At 46.9% G+C, this 12,947-nt stretch overlaps 1 protein-coding gene across 9 annotated transcripts in view; it reads right to left on the bottom strand.

Annotated features, from left to right (window-relative positions):
* Positions 1-12,947, bottom strand: part of LOC120898206 — a 76,917-nt gene that overhangs the window by 6,630 nt on the left and 57,340 nt on the right. For 8 of the 9 annotated variants that reach the window (XM_040303738.1, XM_040303737.1, XM_040303742.1 and 5 more), the window contains 3 exons: positions 8,538-9,310; positions 8,327-8,438; positions 2,267-2,406 (listed from right to left, as the gene is read on the bottom strand). In XM_040303738.1, the coding sequence (XP_040159672.1) occupies positions 2,267-2,406; positions 8,327-8,438; positions 8,538-8,964 (679 nt within the window). In that variant the 5' untranslated portion in view covers positions 8,965-9,310. Of the gene's footprint in view, positions 1-2,266; positions 2,407-8,326; positions 8,439-8,537; positions 9,311-9,401; positions 9,594-12,947 lie in introns of those variants that run through there. The other variant, XM_040303744.1, reaches the window with a different exon arrangement.

Below are 12,947 nucleotides of genomic sequence, written 5' to 3'. Positions count from 1 at the left end.
GCTGGTTATAATGCTCAGCTGGTGTACGTTTCGGTGGTGTAATCGTTAGACGTGCTGCCATTTGCACAATAACGGATGAGTATCGAATCTCTTACTTATGCGCGTCAAAATGAGTGACACACAACAAGTTTACCTTGGCTGGTATTATTGAATCCGTTCGTAGCGGCGGCGTACGTCCCGACACTCATTTTCCTGACGTACTAGATGGTTGCTACAGTTATTCACCGTGGCGTTGTAGGAGCGGGCTCAAGAAATGCGTTGCCATTCCTTGAATTTCATGTGAGCGCCGTACGTTGCCGCTACGAACGCATTCAATAATACCAGCCCTTGTCTCGCTCTATGTGTCTGTGTATGGCTAGGAAGGGGGGATAGTTATTACCAAACAAATTAGAATTTCCCTTTCTCTTCTACTCCAGGGGAGGGGGGGTCGTCAAGTTACGGCCTTTTGTGACCCTCAAGAGGCTCTATAGTGCGGGGCATGCTATTACTTGGTAAGGATTAAAATAAACATGTTATTCTTTTAGTATATGACTATTTTAAATTTTATTTTTACTTATCAAGCTTCAATCGAGCTTCAATAATAGAAAGCAATTTCGATAAAAGCGATTTTTTTAATTTGACAGCTCCTTGAGCAAATTGTACTGATTTGACACATCAAATTGTCAAATGCCAAATTAATTTCCTTTAGGTCGAATTTTAAATATCATTTTAAAAGGAATAAAATTGAAATCTTTAGATAAATTTAGACCAATTCACTTCGATTTAGTGGCTAAAACCTACCACTTCAAGCAACATTATATGAAAATTAACTATAATTTGCCTGAAAAACTCGAAAATCGACTTACGCTAATATTCAAGATACGCTATTCCCTCCGGTCCGCATTAATAGTGTATATCGGGGAATACCTGTACATATTTGACATTATTCAGAGTGTACTTTTGTATTAAAACGAGACTTAAATGTTCACCCGTAAGCTTAAGGTAACGCCAAAATGGTCCCCAACAACCTTACTTGCAAAGGAATGCGGCCCGCGAACTGAAAAGTTTGCTCTACACCACTGATTTGTTCCCAAAGAAGATCCTTCTCTCTTCCTCTTTCGCTCTCTCTCTCTCTTTCTATCTCTGTCTTTTTCGCCCTCTATATGCTAATGTTCCAATTATACTATTTTAATGTCGCGGCTGGAATCCGGCTTTTCCCGTGGCCCTAAAATTAATGACCCACCTATTAGGGGTGTGTAGAACATACGAATGGGTTGATTACCGAGTGGGTGTCTCCCACGTCCCGTAACCCACCCACCTTTCCCCCCTTTCGAGGACTGAGGGAAATCAAAATTTCGGTTCAGCTTTAATTCTACCATCCTGCCGCAGTGACATTGTCCCGCAGAGGATCTGGCTGATGGTAGGAGCTGGAAAATATAAAAAAAAGATCTCCAACCTGAATTTTCACACACGCTGGAATGCAATAATCACCGGTTGCACGTCCAGGGCAGCACTGCTCCGCGATTGTGCGGCGTCAAACACACGTCGAATCGGGCACGCGCTAAATTCCGCTTCGACGCATCCGTACCGGCCGATTGGACATTGTTGAATGGTTTCAATTTTTCAACGGCACGCAAGAGAGCACCCCAGCAAGCGCTTCGGGAATGGAACGCCATTTGTTAATTTGATTGAGGGACCGTTCCGGACCGTTCCGGCACACTATTTTAGGGATGTATCTCTCAATATCTCGACCTAATTACAAATAATGACAGTCAATCAAACGGCGGTGGTCGGTTTGTGGTCGTTCTTTTGGCGTTTCTTTTTCCCGCTCGCACAGAGAACACAGAGCGGACCATTTGAGGTTGGTCCGTTTCGCGCGACGGCCTGCCCCGTGTTCAGTGGACAATGTTCTCAATCTGCATATTGGAGCATACATCGCCGGGCCAGGGCTATGATTTGCATGGGCGTGTGAATTGAGTTTCTTTTCCTTCCTCTTTCTCCTTCACACACTCCCTCCTTCGCTCTAGTTGGACGAAATTGGCCACCAGTGGCGTGGTGATTTAATTACACTATTACCGGCCGGTCCCGTGTCCGGTGTGTCATGTTCAAGTACGCCCCTCTTTAAAGGCACACCAAAAGGTGTGCTGTCGCTTTTTGACGGATGATGCGACCCGTTGGCCCGTCTGATTGTACGCGCTCGCTCGCTCGTGCCTGTCCTAGTTTTAGGGGGGGGACACACAGTTTTCCCGGAACTCTTTGCCAACTCCGTCACAACAGCGACACTTACCTTGCTGCTCTATCCGCTCGTTGTTCGGGTCGGTCCAGCTGATGAATGCCACGGCGAACCAGTTGCCCGGATGGGGTCCCTCAATGCTTACCCGCCTCGTCGTGCTGTCCGACTTGAACTGTAGGCTGTGGATTTCGAACCTGTGTCGCCGGTGGAGATAAAACCGGTGAAGCGGGAAGAGATTGCAAAATTGGAAAAAATCGTGATTATTCGACAGGGGTTATTTTTGATGTTTTTGATGGGTGTTATTTTGGGCTTGTTTCTGTGTGTGTGAAATATCCGTTCCCACTCTAGAAAAGTCTGTCTCTACAGTGGCAGAAGTCTATGTAAGCGAGTCTTGTTTTTTGAGCAAATTTTGCTATTCGTTGGCTTTCGCATTCATACTTTAAGGAGATGGTCTTTTTTGGATTTCATGTGTACTACGTGACGGCCCCTAAAGTCGGAACTAAGTGTATCTTTTAAAAAGAATTTAAATTGTAAAACCGAACTTATTTTAAACATAGTACAACAAAAAACCAATTTTAATTTTAAACCTTTTTGCGTCATGTTTAAAACATTACAGAGAGAGAGAGAATTCTTCACTAGTTGGAATGATGCTTAATGTTTTAGATTGATGACGAGATAAGCTTGGTGATGGTATCAAAATCAAACCCAATGACCAATGTTTTCGTATCAATTAAATCCGTTCGTTTCGGCAGCGTACGTCCCGACACTCATTTTCACTCATTTTTCTAACGTACTAGATGCTTGCTATAGTTATTACCCGCGGCGTTGTAGGACCGGGCACATAAAATGTGTTGCCATGCCTAGGCGTGATGTGAGCGCCGTGCCTTTCCCGCTACGGACGGATACAATGGTACCAGCCAATGTATGCGCGTAGAGGTTTTTTTTTGTAATTGGTAAGGTTTTTTTGAGATAATATATATTATTGAGCAGTAGTTTGATGGTACCATAGTTAAGTTGTACAACCTAACAATATGCTCCCGTCTCATGCGTTGAAGTCCCTTTTGACTATCTTCAAATAGCAGAACAAGACAGAATACATTTGTTGCACCAAATAAGTAGAAGAACAACACTTTTTGTATTGTTCACTGCAATGAAAATGATTTAGCATCAACAGTATGAAGCTTAGATGGAGGTTGAATTTGAGGCCAGCAGGTGGTATCAAACTTAACTCAAAAGTAAAGATGCTATAAGCGCAATTTCTGTCACTGTCTTCACATTCAAGTGTCTATTACATCCGATTTGGAGGGGAATGACTTGAGCCGTTCTGATATGCTCACACTGACTGACTTGTAATGCAAGGAATAAGGTTTGCTTGGGCAAACGGTTGTAAAGTAGTGCACGTAAATTGGCTTGTTAGTCGATGGAAGCGTTATAGTGTGCGAAGGAATTTGTTCGAAAATGACTACACTCGCCCTTACTGTTTTGTTGAACCCCACAGGTCACCCTCACAAAACCGCACACAACTGGGAAGCAATTTAAATGCGAGCTGGAAGCAGCCTTTTTCTTTTTTGGCAGCAACTTTTCGTCGAGCACTGTGCCGAGAAACTAGCGTTCCCGTTTCTGCTGACTTTGAGCTCTCCAACAAACACTCTCCGCCGTCCCGAATGCCCTTGTGCCAATAGAAAAAAGAAGCCAAAGCTCCCATTTCTATTTCCCTAGTTTGTAAATGTGTGTGTGTGTGTGTGTGCGCGGTTAGCCTTGAGTTCACATGACGGACCAGTGGACCCTTGCGATACATCCAAACACAAACCCATCCCCATTCCCCCAAAGGAGGAGACTATTTCGCCCACTGCCATGAGAACGCGTTGGCACACTGGCCTGTCTGTGTATGTGTATGCCCCGTGTATGAGTAGAAGAGAGTTTGGCGTGTTCTGGGGCGTTCGGGCTGTAAATCAAATTTCAACGCCATTCGTCTTTTCCAATGCTCGCTCCAGAGTTAAGCCAGGGGACAGCTACTTTCGCCCGTTGTGTGTGCTCCGAGGACTGGTCTGGATCGCTATGCAAATATGCTTCCCCGTGTCCATGGCTCCACTACCGACCGACCACCAGGCCAAGTACCTGTACCGGGCGCGCGCGGTCGTTGGCGATGAATTCCGGACGCCGAACCGGCAGTGCACCAGTCGTCGTCATCGTCCCCACACACACACACACACAAACCCACACGTAGGAGAAGGAAAATGGCAAAAGAAAATATAATAATCTAGCACAAAATAGCATTAGCCGTGCGAGGGGATTGGCCTGGCAGTGGCAGAAATAGTAACGAACGGTGGTTGGAGTTTTCTTCCGTCCCACGTCCCACGTACTGCTGTTAGCGTGCATAGATAGACGGGAACGCCACGATTTCCATGGGTTATGATGAGGGTTTTTGTTTTTTTTTTGGTTCGGTTTTTTTCGGGTTGTTTTTGGCACTTTTGTTTTGCCAACCGTTGGACGAGCTCGGGAGAGAAAAAAAATCCCAGAATAAGAGAGGCAGTGGCGAAACTACTGGCGTCTCCATCGTCGCATACGGCGGGACTTGGTGGACTTTGGCAAGGGGAGAAGAGTTGCTTTTCGATTCCAAAGCTACAAGTCTTTCACCAGAATGTTGCATCACGTGGTAGTGTGGGGGGGTCGGTGGGCACTCGTCCCATTGCCGTTGGTAGGGAGATAGGTAGGAGATACTAGCACTCTCACCGAAAAGGTAGATTCGGCGCCACATCTGCCATCGTCTGCCAAGTGCGCGGAGTCAAACAAATCGTACCAAATCACATAAAGATGGGAAGGAAAGCGACGTGTGCGACGCTGTGAGCCACATCACATCCTTCCCACGGTCCCAAATCCCAGTATCAAACGCGCCGGTACGCCTGCCGCGGGGACCACTTCTGGGGGATTCGTTTTTTGATATTCATAGGATTTTGTGTCTTCGCTGCGTCGTCGTCGCGTGTTCCGATGATTTCGGCGTATCGGAATGTGATAGAATTTGTCATTTTTCCATGATCCGATTCACGGCGAAACTCGTTCGTTCGTTCGTTCGTTTGTGCCGTGGGCGGGAGTTTCGGTCTCTATCAAAAGCACTGGCACTGGCACAGCGTGTTTGGGGAGTTGAAATTTGCTTTTCCACAATGTTTTATTTTGCTCGCCAGCGTTATCCCACGCTGCCGTCGTCACTCTTCCGCTTCTAAAGCAGGGATTTTGTTCTTGTTTGCCAAATCCTGCCGGAGCGGTGGGTTTTTGATTTTCCATCCATGACCATGAAGCCGTCCCCAGAAGGGAAAACGGCATACTCCTCAGCACACATCAGAGATATCATGTAACACGTGTGCTTTGAACTGCTGGCACACGCTGGCCTCGTTCTGTAGGCCAGTTGCGCCTACCCCAAATGGACCTTCAACCGAAAGATGAAGCAACGTACAAAACTGCACTAATTAAGTGCGACAGTGTGTGTGGCAGTGAGAGAATGACGAATGAAAAACGCTCGCAGCGGTTACAATTCCGAGCGAAATGGTTGGCCGACGGAGTGACGGTTACTTCTCCAAGGTTCAGTTCTTTGAAGGTGAGACAGCTTTCGGCAGAGTGGGATTCCGGTTTCCGCTTACAAGCTCACTTCATTTAACGATACGCGGCAAACGGACGTCTTCGGTCCTCCTTCGTCCATTCAGGGAAGGGGCAACACTTGAACTTCCACTTTGAAATCGAAAGACTATAAATTTACGTCAATCCGGCGCTATTTTGCTTTTGTCCTGGGGCATTGGAAATTTCCGCCCACCTCGAAGCCCTCACTAAATAATGGACAATCCGAGCGGCCAATCGAGGGCTAATGGCGACGTTCCCGCTGCTGGACAGGCAGCTAATCGCAGCCTGGCGGTGCCGGCAGCAGTAAGCAAATTGTTGCTCTTGCCTCCAGCGGTGAGCGTTTCAGCGAATTGTTTGTCCAACTTTTCCGAGTTCCTCTGTGGGTTGTATCGGAAGTGAGGGATGGCGCGAGAGAGGGGGGAGATCCATCAGGGCGATGAATATTTGGCTGTGTTCCCTCATCGGCTCAAAGCCTCATCGACTACTCATTTCCTGCGCTACGTGTCCTGGGCTGTCTGCTCGGTTCCGTCTGCAGCCCTCCGCCCTCAAATCTCTCCTCCGCTCCTTCTCTGCTGCCCGTAAAGGAGCAACTTTATCGTCCCACTTTTCGATGAAAAGTTATGTTTATACTTTTTTATTTCCTTTCCCACCGAACCATCACCGTTACCTTGCGGATGGTGGAGGATACGCACCATCTTTTATCGTGCATTCCAATTCACCCTTCGGCGGGCGTTCATAGCGGGCGGGAGTGCTGGAAGTTTTGGGCAAATAACTTTTCCCCCTTTTCTGTAGGCTCCGGTATAATGGTATAATGTCCCTCCCCCCGAAATGAAGACGGTTGCCAAAGATGGAAAACGCACACACACAAACACACACACACACACACGTGCGCGCACGTTGGCACACATTTATAAAACCTGTGATTTTGTTGTGGCCAACAGCGTTTCCCAGGGACCACCACACAAACCGTCACACTTTGGGGAGTTTGTTTCACTGTTGATGGAGACGCCTGGACTGAGGCAGTCCGGAGGGGAAAGGAATTGGAGCCTCACTCCCCCTCCCCCTCCCCACCAACCTCGTTAAAGACTTTGGCAAAGTACAACTTTTCGCTGAAATGCGCCTCCACGACGCCTCCACGGGACGTGCTGGTCGTCGTGATGGTACAGTTTGACACGCGTGGGGCCAGAAGCTGCGGTTGACTGATGATAGCTTTGGCAACATTTGTCACGTAATTTTTGATGAGTTTTACTGCGTTTGGGCGCTACCGCGCCCGACCCGGGGCCCCCCTTCCGGCGGTTGTACGACAAGATAGTCAGTTTGCTTGTTACCAGCCAGCAAAACCGACAGTTACCACCAGCAGCAGCAGCAGGCTTCGATCAGCGATCGTGTGTAATGGCGTAAGTTACAGCAGCGCACGGCAAGGTTTGATATTCACCCTTTACTGGAAAGGATTCGTTTTTTTAGAGGTTTTTGTAGCGGTTTTTTGGGGTTGTAGTGTTTTGATAAAAATTGACAATTTTAGGAGCTGGGTAATTGGTAATAATTCCACACACCTGGAAACGTGAAAATTTGTATGGGTGCCTTAAGCTGTGTTTTAATGCTTAAAAGGGCTTGTTTGGGGTAGTAGAAAATTCAATGGGCAATGTGTTACAATAATCAGGACTGGTTCTTCTCTTCGTTACAGTTTTGTAATTAAAAAGCCTAGATTATAATATAAAAGCAAATATTGCAATACCTTTACATACCTATAAACGGTTGTTCAGGTCATGAAAATAACACCGTACGTCTGTGCTAACGACATAACAGGAGTTTTCAGAGGCTCTCATAAATTTGGAACACTTTCTTGACTCTTTCCTACGTGAAATGTATGCTATGTGGTGGATTCTATATTGGATTCTATAGCATCCTTTTGGGACAGTTATATTGGAAATTCCTATTGGGACTATCCAAAAAGCGTGCCGTAGAGTCCACTTCCCGTCATAAAAAGTTCATCTCCCATTAGAAGAGGCCAGGAAAGTGTTTCAAAATTATGAGATCTACTGAAAAATCCTGTATAATTGTGGCCGCTTAATTTTGCCCTGTTATTCTTCGTCATATTGCCTGGCATTATAATCGCAGTCGGGTTTAAATTTGGTTAAAATGGTTTTGAATTTGAAAAACGTACAATAGAGCCTTACTATGGTGCGAATTTCGTTGTCGATGTATCAAATTGACATTTTTGTAGGACGGTTGACATTGATGACTAACGAATGTTTATCTCTGTCGGCTTACGGCAACGCAAAATGCGAACACAAACTAACCAATACGAACGAATGAGGACTAGACGGCACTCAAGGGTTTAATGTTTCCTATGGGGACATGTGGCACACACACACGTGCAGCCGTAACTGAACTAATGAAAAAAGTTCGTCCAATTTCTTTGTCCGTCATATTACCACACACTCTCTCCTTCCCAATCCTCTCGAAATTCACCCGAAAAAGAAAGCAGAAACAGAAACTTACCGCTCCTCGGCGTCTAGAAAGTGTTTGGGAAATGTGATATTTTCCGGACTGATGACCGGATAGCTTCCCGCTTTCAGGTGCAGCGTAATATCGTTCGGTTTGCAGTTGCGCTCTGCAGTGGAAGAAGGAGAGAAAAGAAAGATCGTCATGGTAATGATATTGTTCATCGAACGCAGATTGCAAACGGGGGGAGGAGGTGGTGCACACTTACGGAAGGCACCTTTGGATTCCTCGTACGCCTTAAAGCTAAAGAAGGCCGTCCGGGTGTCGGTCGGTATGCGGAAGTGCAGTATCGAGACGTCCTTGTAGGCGGTGTACTTGAGCAGCGTGTTGGAGGGCAATCGTTCCAGCGGTATCTGACCTTCGGGTGGCAGGGTTGGCTGTTCGGTCGGGCCCGCATCCTGGCGTGCGCTGACCGTCGGCCGCGCGGTCGTAGCGTCCGGAACGGGGGCGGTGGAGCTGCTCGATGCGACACTGGAACTGGTAACGCTGCTAATGGTGCTAGTGGCCGGATGTGGTGCTACACTGCAAAGGCTTCGGCTGGGGGCGAGCGTCAGCAGTGTGAGGGTAACAACGCCCAGGACCCAAGGCGTCGAGGATGTCCCGCAGGACGCTCGACTACTTCGGCGGGAGCACATTATCACTCTTTTGGAGGCCGGTAAAGGTATGCTGCACCACACACACACACACACGCACACAGCGAGTGTCACAGTGTCGCCCGATGGTCGCCCCTTCTCGGCGAATACTGACGGTAACACGCAGCGAGAGACGGTTCCGTGTTGTTTTGCCAGTTACGTTCGCTGGCGTAATCTCGACGTACGCAGCCCTTGACCTTAGCCTGTGTTCCGGTGGTCTTCGTGCACTTCGTTCGGTCGGCTGTTATTTTGTCATTATCGATCGATTAGCAGCACACAGCACAGCGCCGAGCCGATTGGACGGGACCGGCCCGTTCGACCCCCTCACAAAAGCACTCGCGTGTCGTCCCTGGGGAAGGAAAGAAGCAGACAATAGGGTGGAGGTGAGAGGATCTATATTTACTAGACACACACACACACACACACACACACACACACACTTGTTTGCGTTCAAAGGGACGACGGAGGTGAAAATTAGTGTCGAAAGAAGTGTTGAGGGATGATTCTGAGGGCTGAGATTGATTTCCACAAGCGATCGATGTCCGAGCGCAGTGCTGAACGTTTCCTGCGTACCAGGAAACGGAACCTTCTCCTCCTACTGTAATCCCTGGAGGCTACACCTTGCGCGGTCATCATCGATCGCCGCCGGAATCTCAATTACGATTGACGGCGTGGCGAATGATACGACGCAGTGGTACCATCGCCGACGTGAGCGTTCGGAATCTCTAATGAAATCAAACTTTGATTGCACTGAACCCCCTCTTGGTTCGGGAGAAAACTGTTCCTCAAAGATAGGGGAATAGTTTTGCTGGGAAATATCTCCCCAAAGCGCACTTACTTTGTGCTGCCGGGGCAATAAATTATTGTTTAAAATACTTGAGCCCGAAACTCCGGGTGGGTTGTTGTTCCGCCTGTCCGGAGTGGTCACAAAGTGTTTTTTACCATCCATAGCTGCTACCTTTGCTTCCACCTGCAGCAAACGGACAGGGCAGGGTCCAGGGATCGCATAAATCACTGGAGAGAAACAATCACAATTGGAATGATAATCAATTGTACAGGCTCTTGCAGTGAGGGCAGGACCGACCGGTAGGGCTCGTTAAACTCAAGTAACCATTTTGAGTGTTTGTATGTGTGATAGGGAGGGAGGGAGAGAATGAAAGAGAAGAAAGAGAGAGCGACCACAGGCAACCTTAAATTGTTGCACGAACGTTTCGAGCTTCGTTTCGTAACAGCTCGTCATGGAGCGTGGAAAATGTGAAGGTGAAAATTCCACTTCCAGCTCAGCGCGTTCCCCACAAGCGAGGCCTTTGTCTCGTTCGCTCGTTGCGCTCTAGCGTCCTGCTGCAGCAGTGCTTGAAGTTGTTTTATTTTTATTTGTTTGCATTTTTGATTCAGTGCCCGGGCTGCAAAATAATCACTTATTGATTGCTTTCGTTATGGTTCACGTTCACTCTCGACTCTCGTTCGCTCGTTTCCGGTTTTGCCGAATCCCAAATTTCCTGTGCGCGTGTCGGTGTGTGTGTGTGTTTGGATTTGTGTTGATTGTTTTTGTTTGTTTCGTGTTTCCACCAGTCGTCCGCTGGTGGGCAAACCGTGCCCAAGGTGGATAAACACAATGCAGCAGAATGAAGGTACAACACCGACAACACAAAAAAATACCTTTGCTACTCCCACACCCAATCGAACTCCAAACTCGATAATCACAGGAAAAATGGACTTATTGAACTGTGTCGGGTGGCGGTGGCCCTCCTGGTTGCGCTGGGCTTCCAGCAGATGGGGGTGGTGGTGGCGGCAGCGGTTAAAAGCTACACGCTTCCGCTCCGGATGTGTTATGCTGTACGTAGCAGGAGCTTTTCTTTTTTTCTTTTTCGGGCAAGTGTATCATCGAATTTGTTTTCATTTGGTGGTTTGGTGCACCTTCGGTTCGGTTTAATGGAAAAATGCATCCAATGTGCACATAATTTAACGTGTGGTGGACGACTCTCCTCTCGCTCCCTTTCGGTTGCGTGGTAATTAGTGCCGGTTCGGTTTTTGCCACAGCTGACTCTTGCTGTGAGGATGCTTATCGTAGTGTTGGGAACGTGGAATGTTCACGGGAATGCGTATTATTCGTTTTATAACATTAATGTCGCAAAGTTTTGTTGTTTCAACCCTTAATTCAGATTGATATTTGAATAATATTAACAAGCACACTCAAAACTGTCCTTTTTCACGTATTTCATAAAAGAAAACCTCAATAGTCGAAAATACGCCGTAAATTAGGCAATCTGCACAACAAAGTTCATTTATTTTGCGTGATTCTCATGATGTTTAGTATTATGAGGGAAATTATCATAAAACTGGCAATTTAGTATCAATAAGACCTAATAGATTAAGGAATCATTTGACTGATTGAAAACATCTTAGTTCATATTAATGCACAATGGCTATTGATTGTACAAGTTGCTGATCGTTGTTCAGCCGCTCAAGAAGTGCCATAACAATTGAGCGTCTAACAACGTAGATGTAATTGATTTTCTATGACATCGTTTTCTGTAATTGACTTGGTTTGATTACCATTCCGTGAAGTGTAATTGCACCATTTCCATGGTCGGCCCAATTTAATCGCCTTGAAGGGCATGATTATTGGTCACTCGCTAAATTAACGGAGGCTTTAAAGCATGGCTATACTTTGAGTCAAATTTGCTAATCCTGTTTCGCTACAGCTTTGTGTGCGTGTAATAAAAAAAAAACATCTTCTTCAACACAAAGCTACAGGAGGAAGCGTGTGATAGAAGCGGCTTAAAATGCTCGAGTCCCGTGAAATTCCCGGAAAATTTGCAAATAAATGAAAGAGCATTCGAAAGGACTCTTCTCACCTACACGAAATGCCATTCACGCCTTTAATCTCAAACAATACAGAACAGCAACCAGAGACAGACGCCAGCGGATGCCCGAGCGTTGGGCAAAGGAAGGAAAAAAAATTAAAAAAAAAAAACAGACGCTACGAAGAAAGTCCAATTTTGCCCTCCCTAATGAAAGTCTGTCTGTTTCGATGCCAATCTTGAGGACAGTGGAAAATTGAAAGCTAGTGTGTGTGTGTATTCTACACAAGGTGTAGAATGAAAGCGACGCTGAGTCAAAAGCAGCCGACCTAACTAAACCAACGCGAGGTGCACAATGTGTACGCGAGCAAGGAAGATGTTCATCAACATGCAAGCAACAGGAAGACGCGAGAGTGTTTGCGTGTGCCTGAGTGTGTATTTACGGAAGGACTTGGTTCCATTGAATTGTGCCTGTTACACAAATGCGCACTTTTTGTCATTTAATTCTCGCGATGAAAAGACAGGCCCTGGCCAGGGTAGACAAAAAAAAGGAAACAAGATGAAGTACGAAATGAAAGGACGAGAAGGAACGGTCCTTAAAAAAACCCGTTAAGAATCAGGTTTGAGTAATGGGTAGAAACAGCGGGAAACAATGGTGCGCGGGGGGAAGCAAATGGTTGTTCGAAATGGATTTTCGAAATTTGAATATCAAATCAACTGGAAAGAAGTTGGAGATTTAATTAAACACATTTCCACTCCATCGCAAAGTGCTGCTCTCGATTGAGTGTTAAGTCGTTCGTTTGTTTCGCCCGCGGCGAGCGAGAAAAGTCTTGTCGAATGGCCGAAAAGCGGTGGTGGAAGAAACTGAGGAGGGAAGGAGACTTTGGGGGACCTCCAATGGAGGGGGTTGTTGGGTAGCGTTCCCGTGTGGGGCGTGTGCGGGCGCGCGCTATTTCAGTATTCATGTTCCGGAACGGTGGGCCCAGGCTTTGGAAAATTTGAATTGGATTTTTCTTGCCGCTGGTTTTTTTGTTGGTTGTCTCCCCTTTTTCGTTGCTCCTTTGTGCTCGGCGCATCCCACGGTACACCCCTCTCTCTCTCTACACTAGGGTAGGAAGACTACGCTTACTCAACAACTTTTTTTTTCGGTCGGCAAACCGGGGAGGTGGTGGTTTCGGCTTG

This window comes from Anopheles arabiensis, chromosome 2 (assembly GCF_016920715.1).
Source record: "Anopheles arabiensis isolate DONGOLA chromosome 2, AaraD3, whole genome shotgun sequence".
In the NCBI taxonomy this organism is placed as follows: domain Eukaryota; kingdom Metazoa; phylum Arthropoda; class Insecta; order Diptera; family Culicidae; genus Anopheles; species Anopheles arabiensis.
Note: the sequence above shows the minus strand (reverse complement) of the source record. Positions and strands in the feature narration are given on the sequence as shown.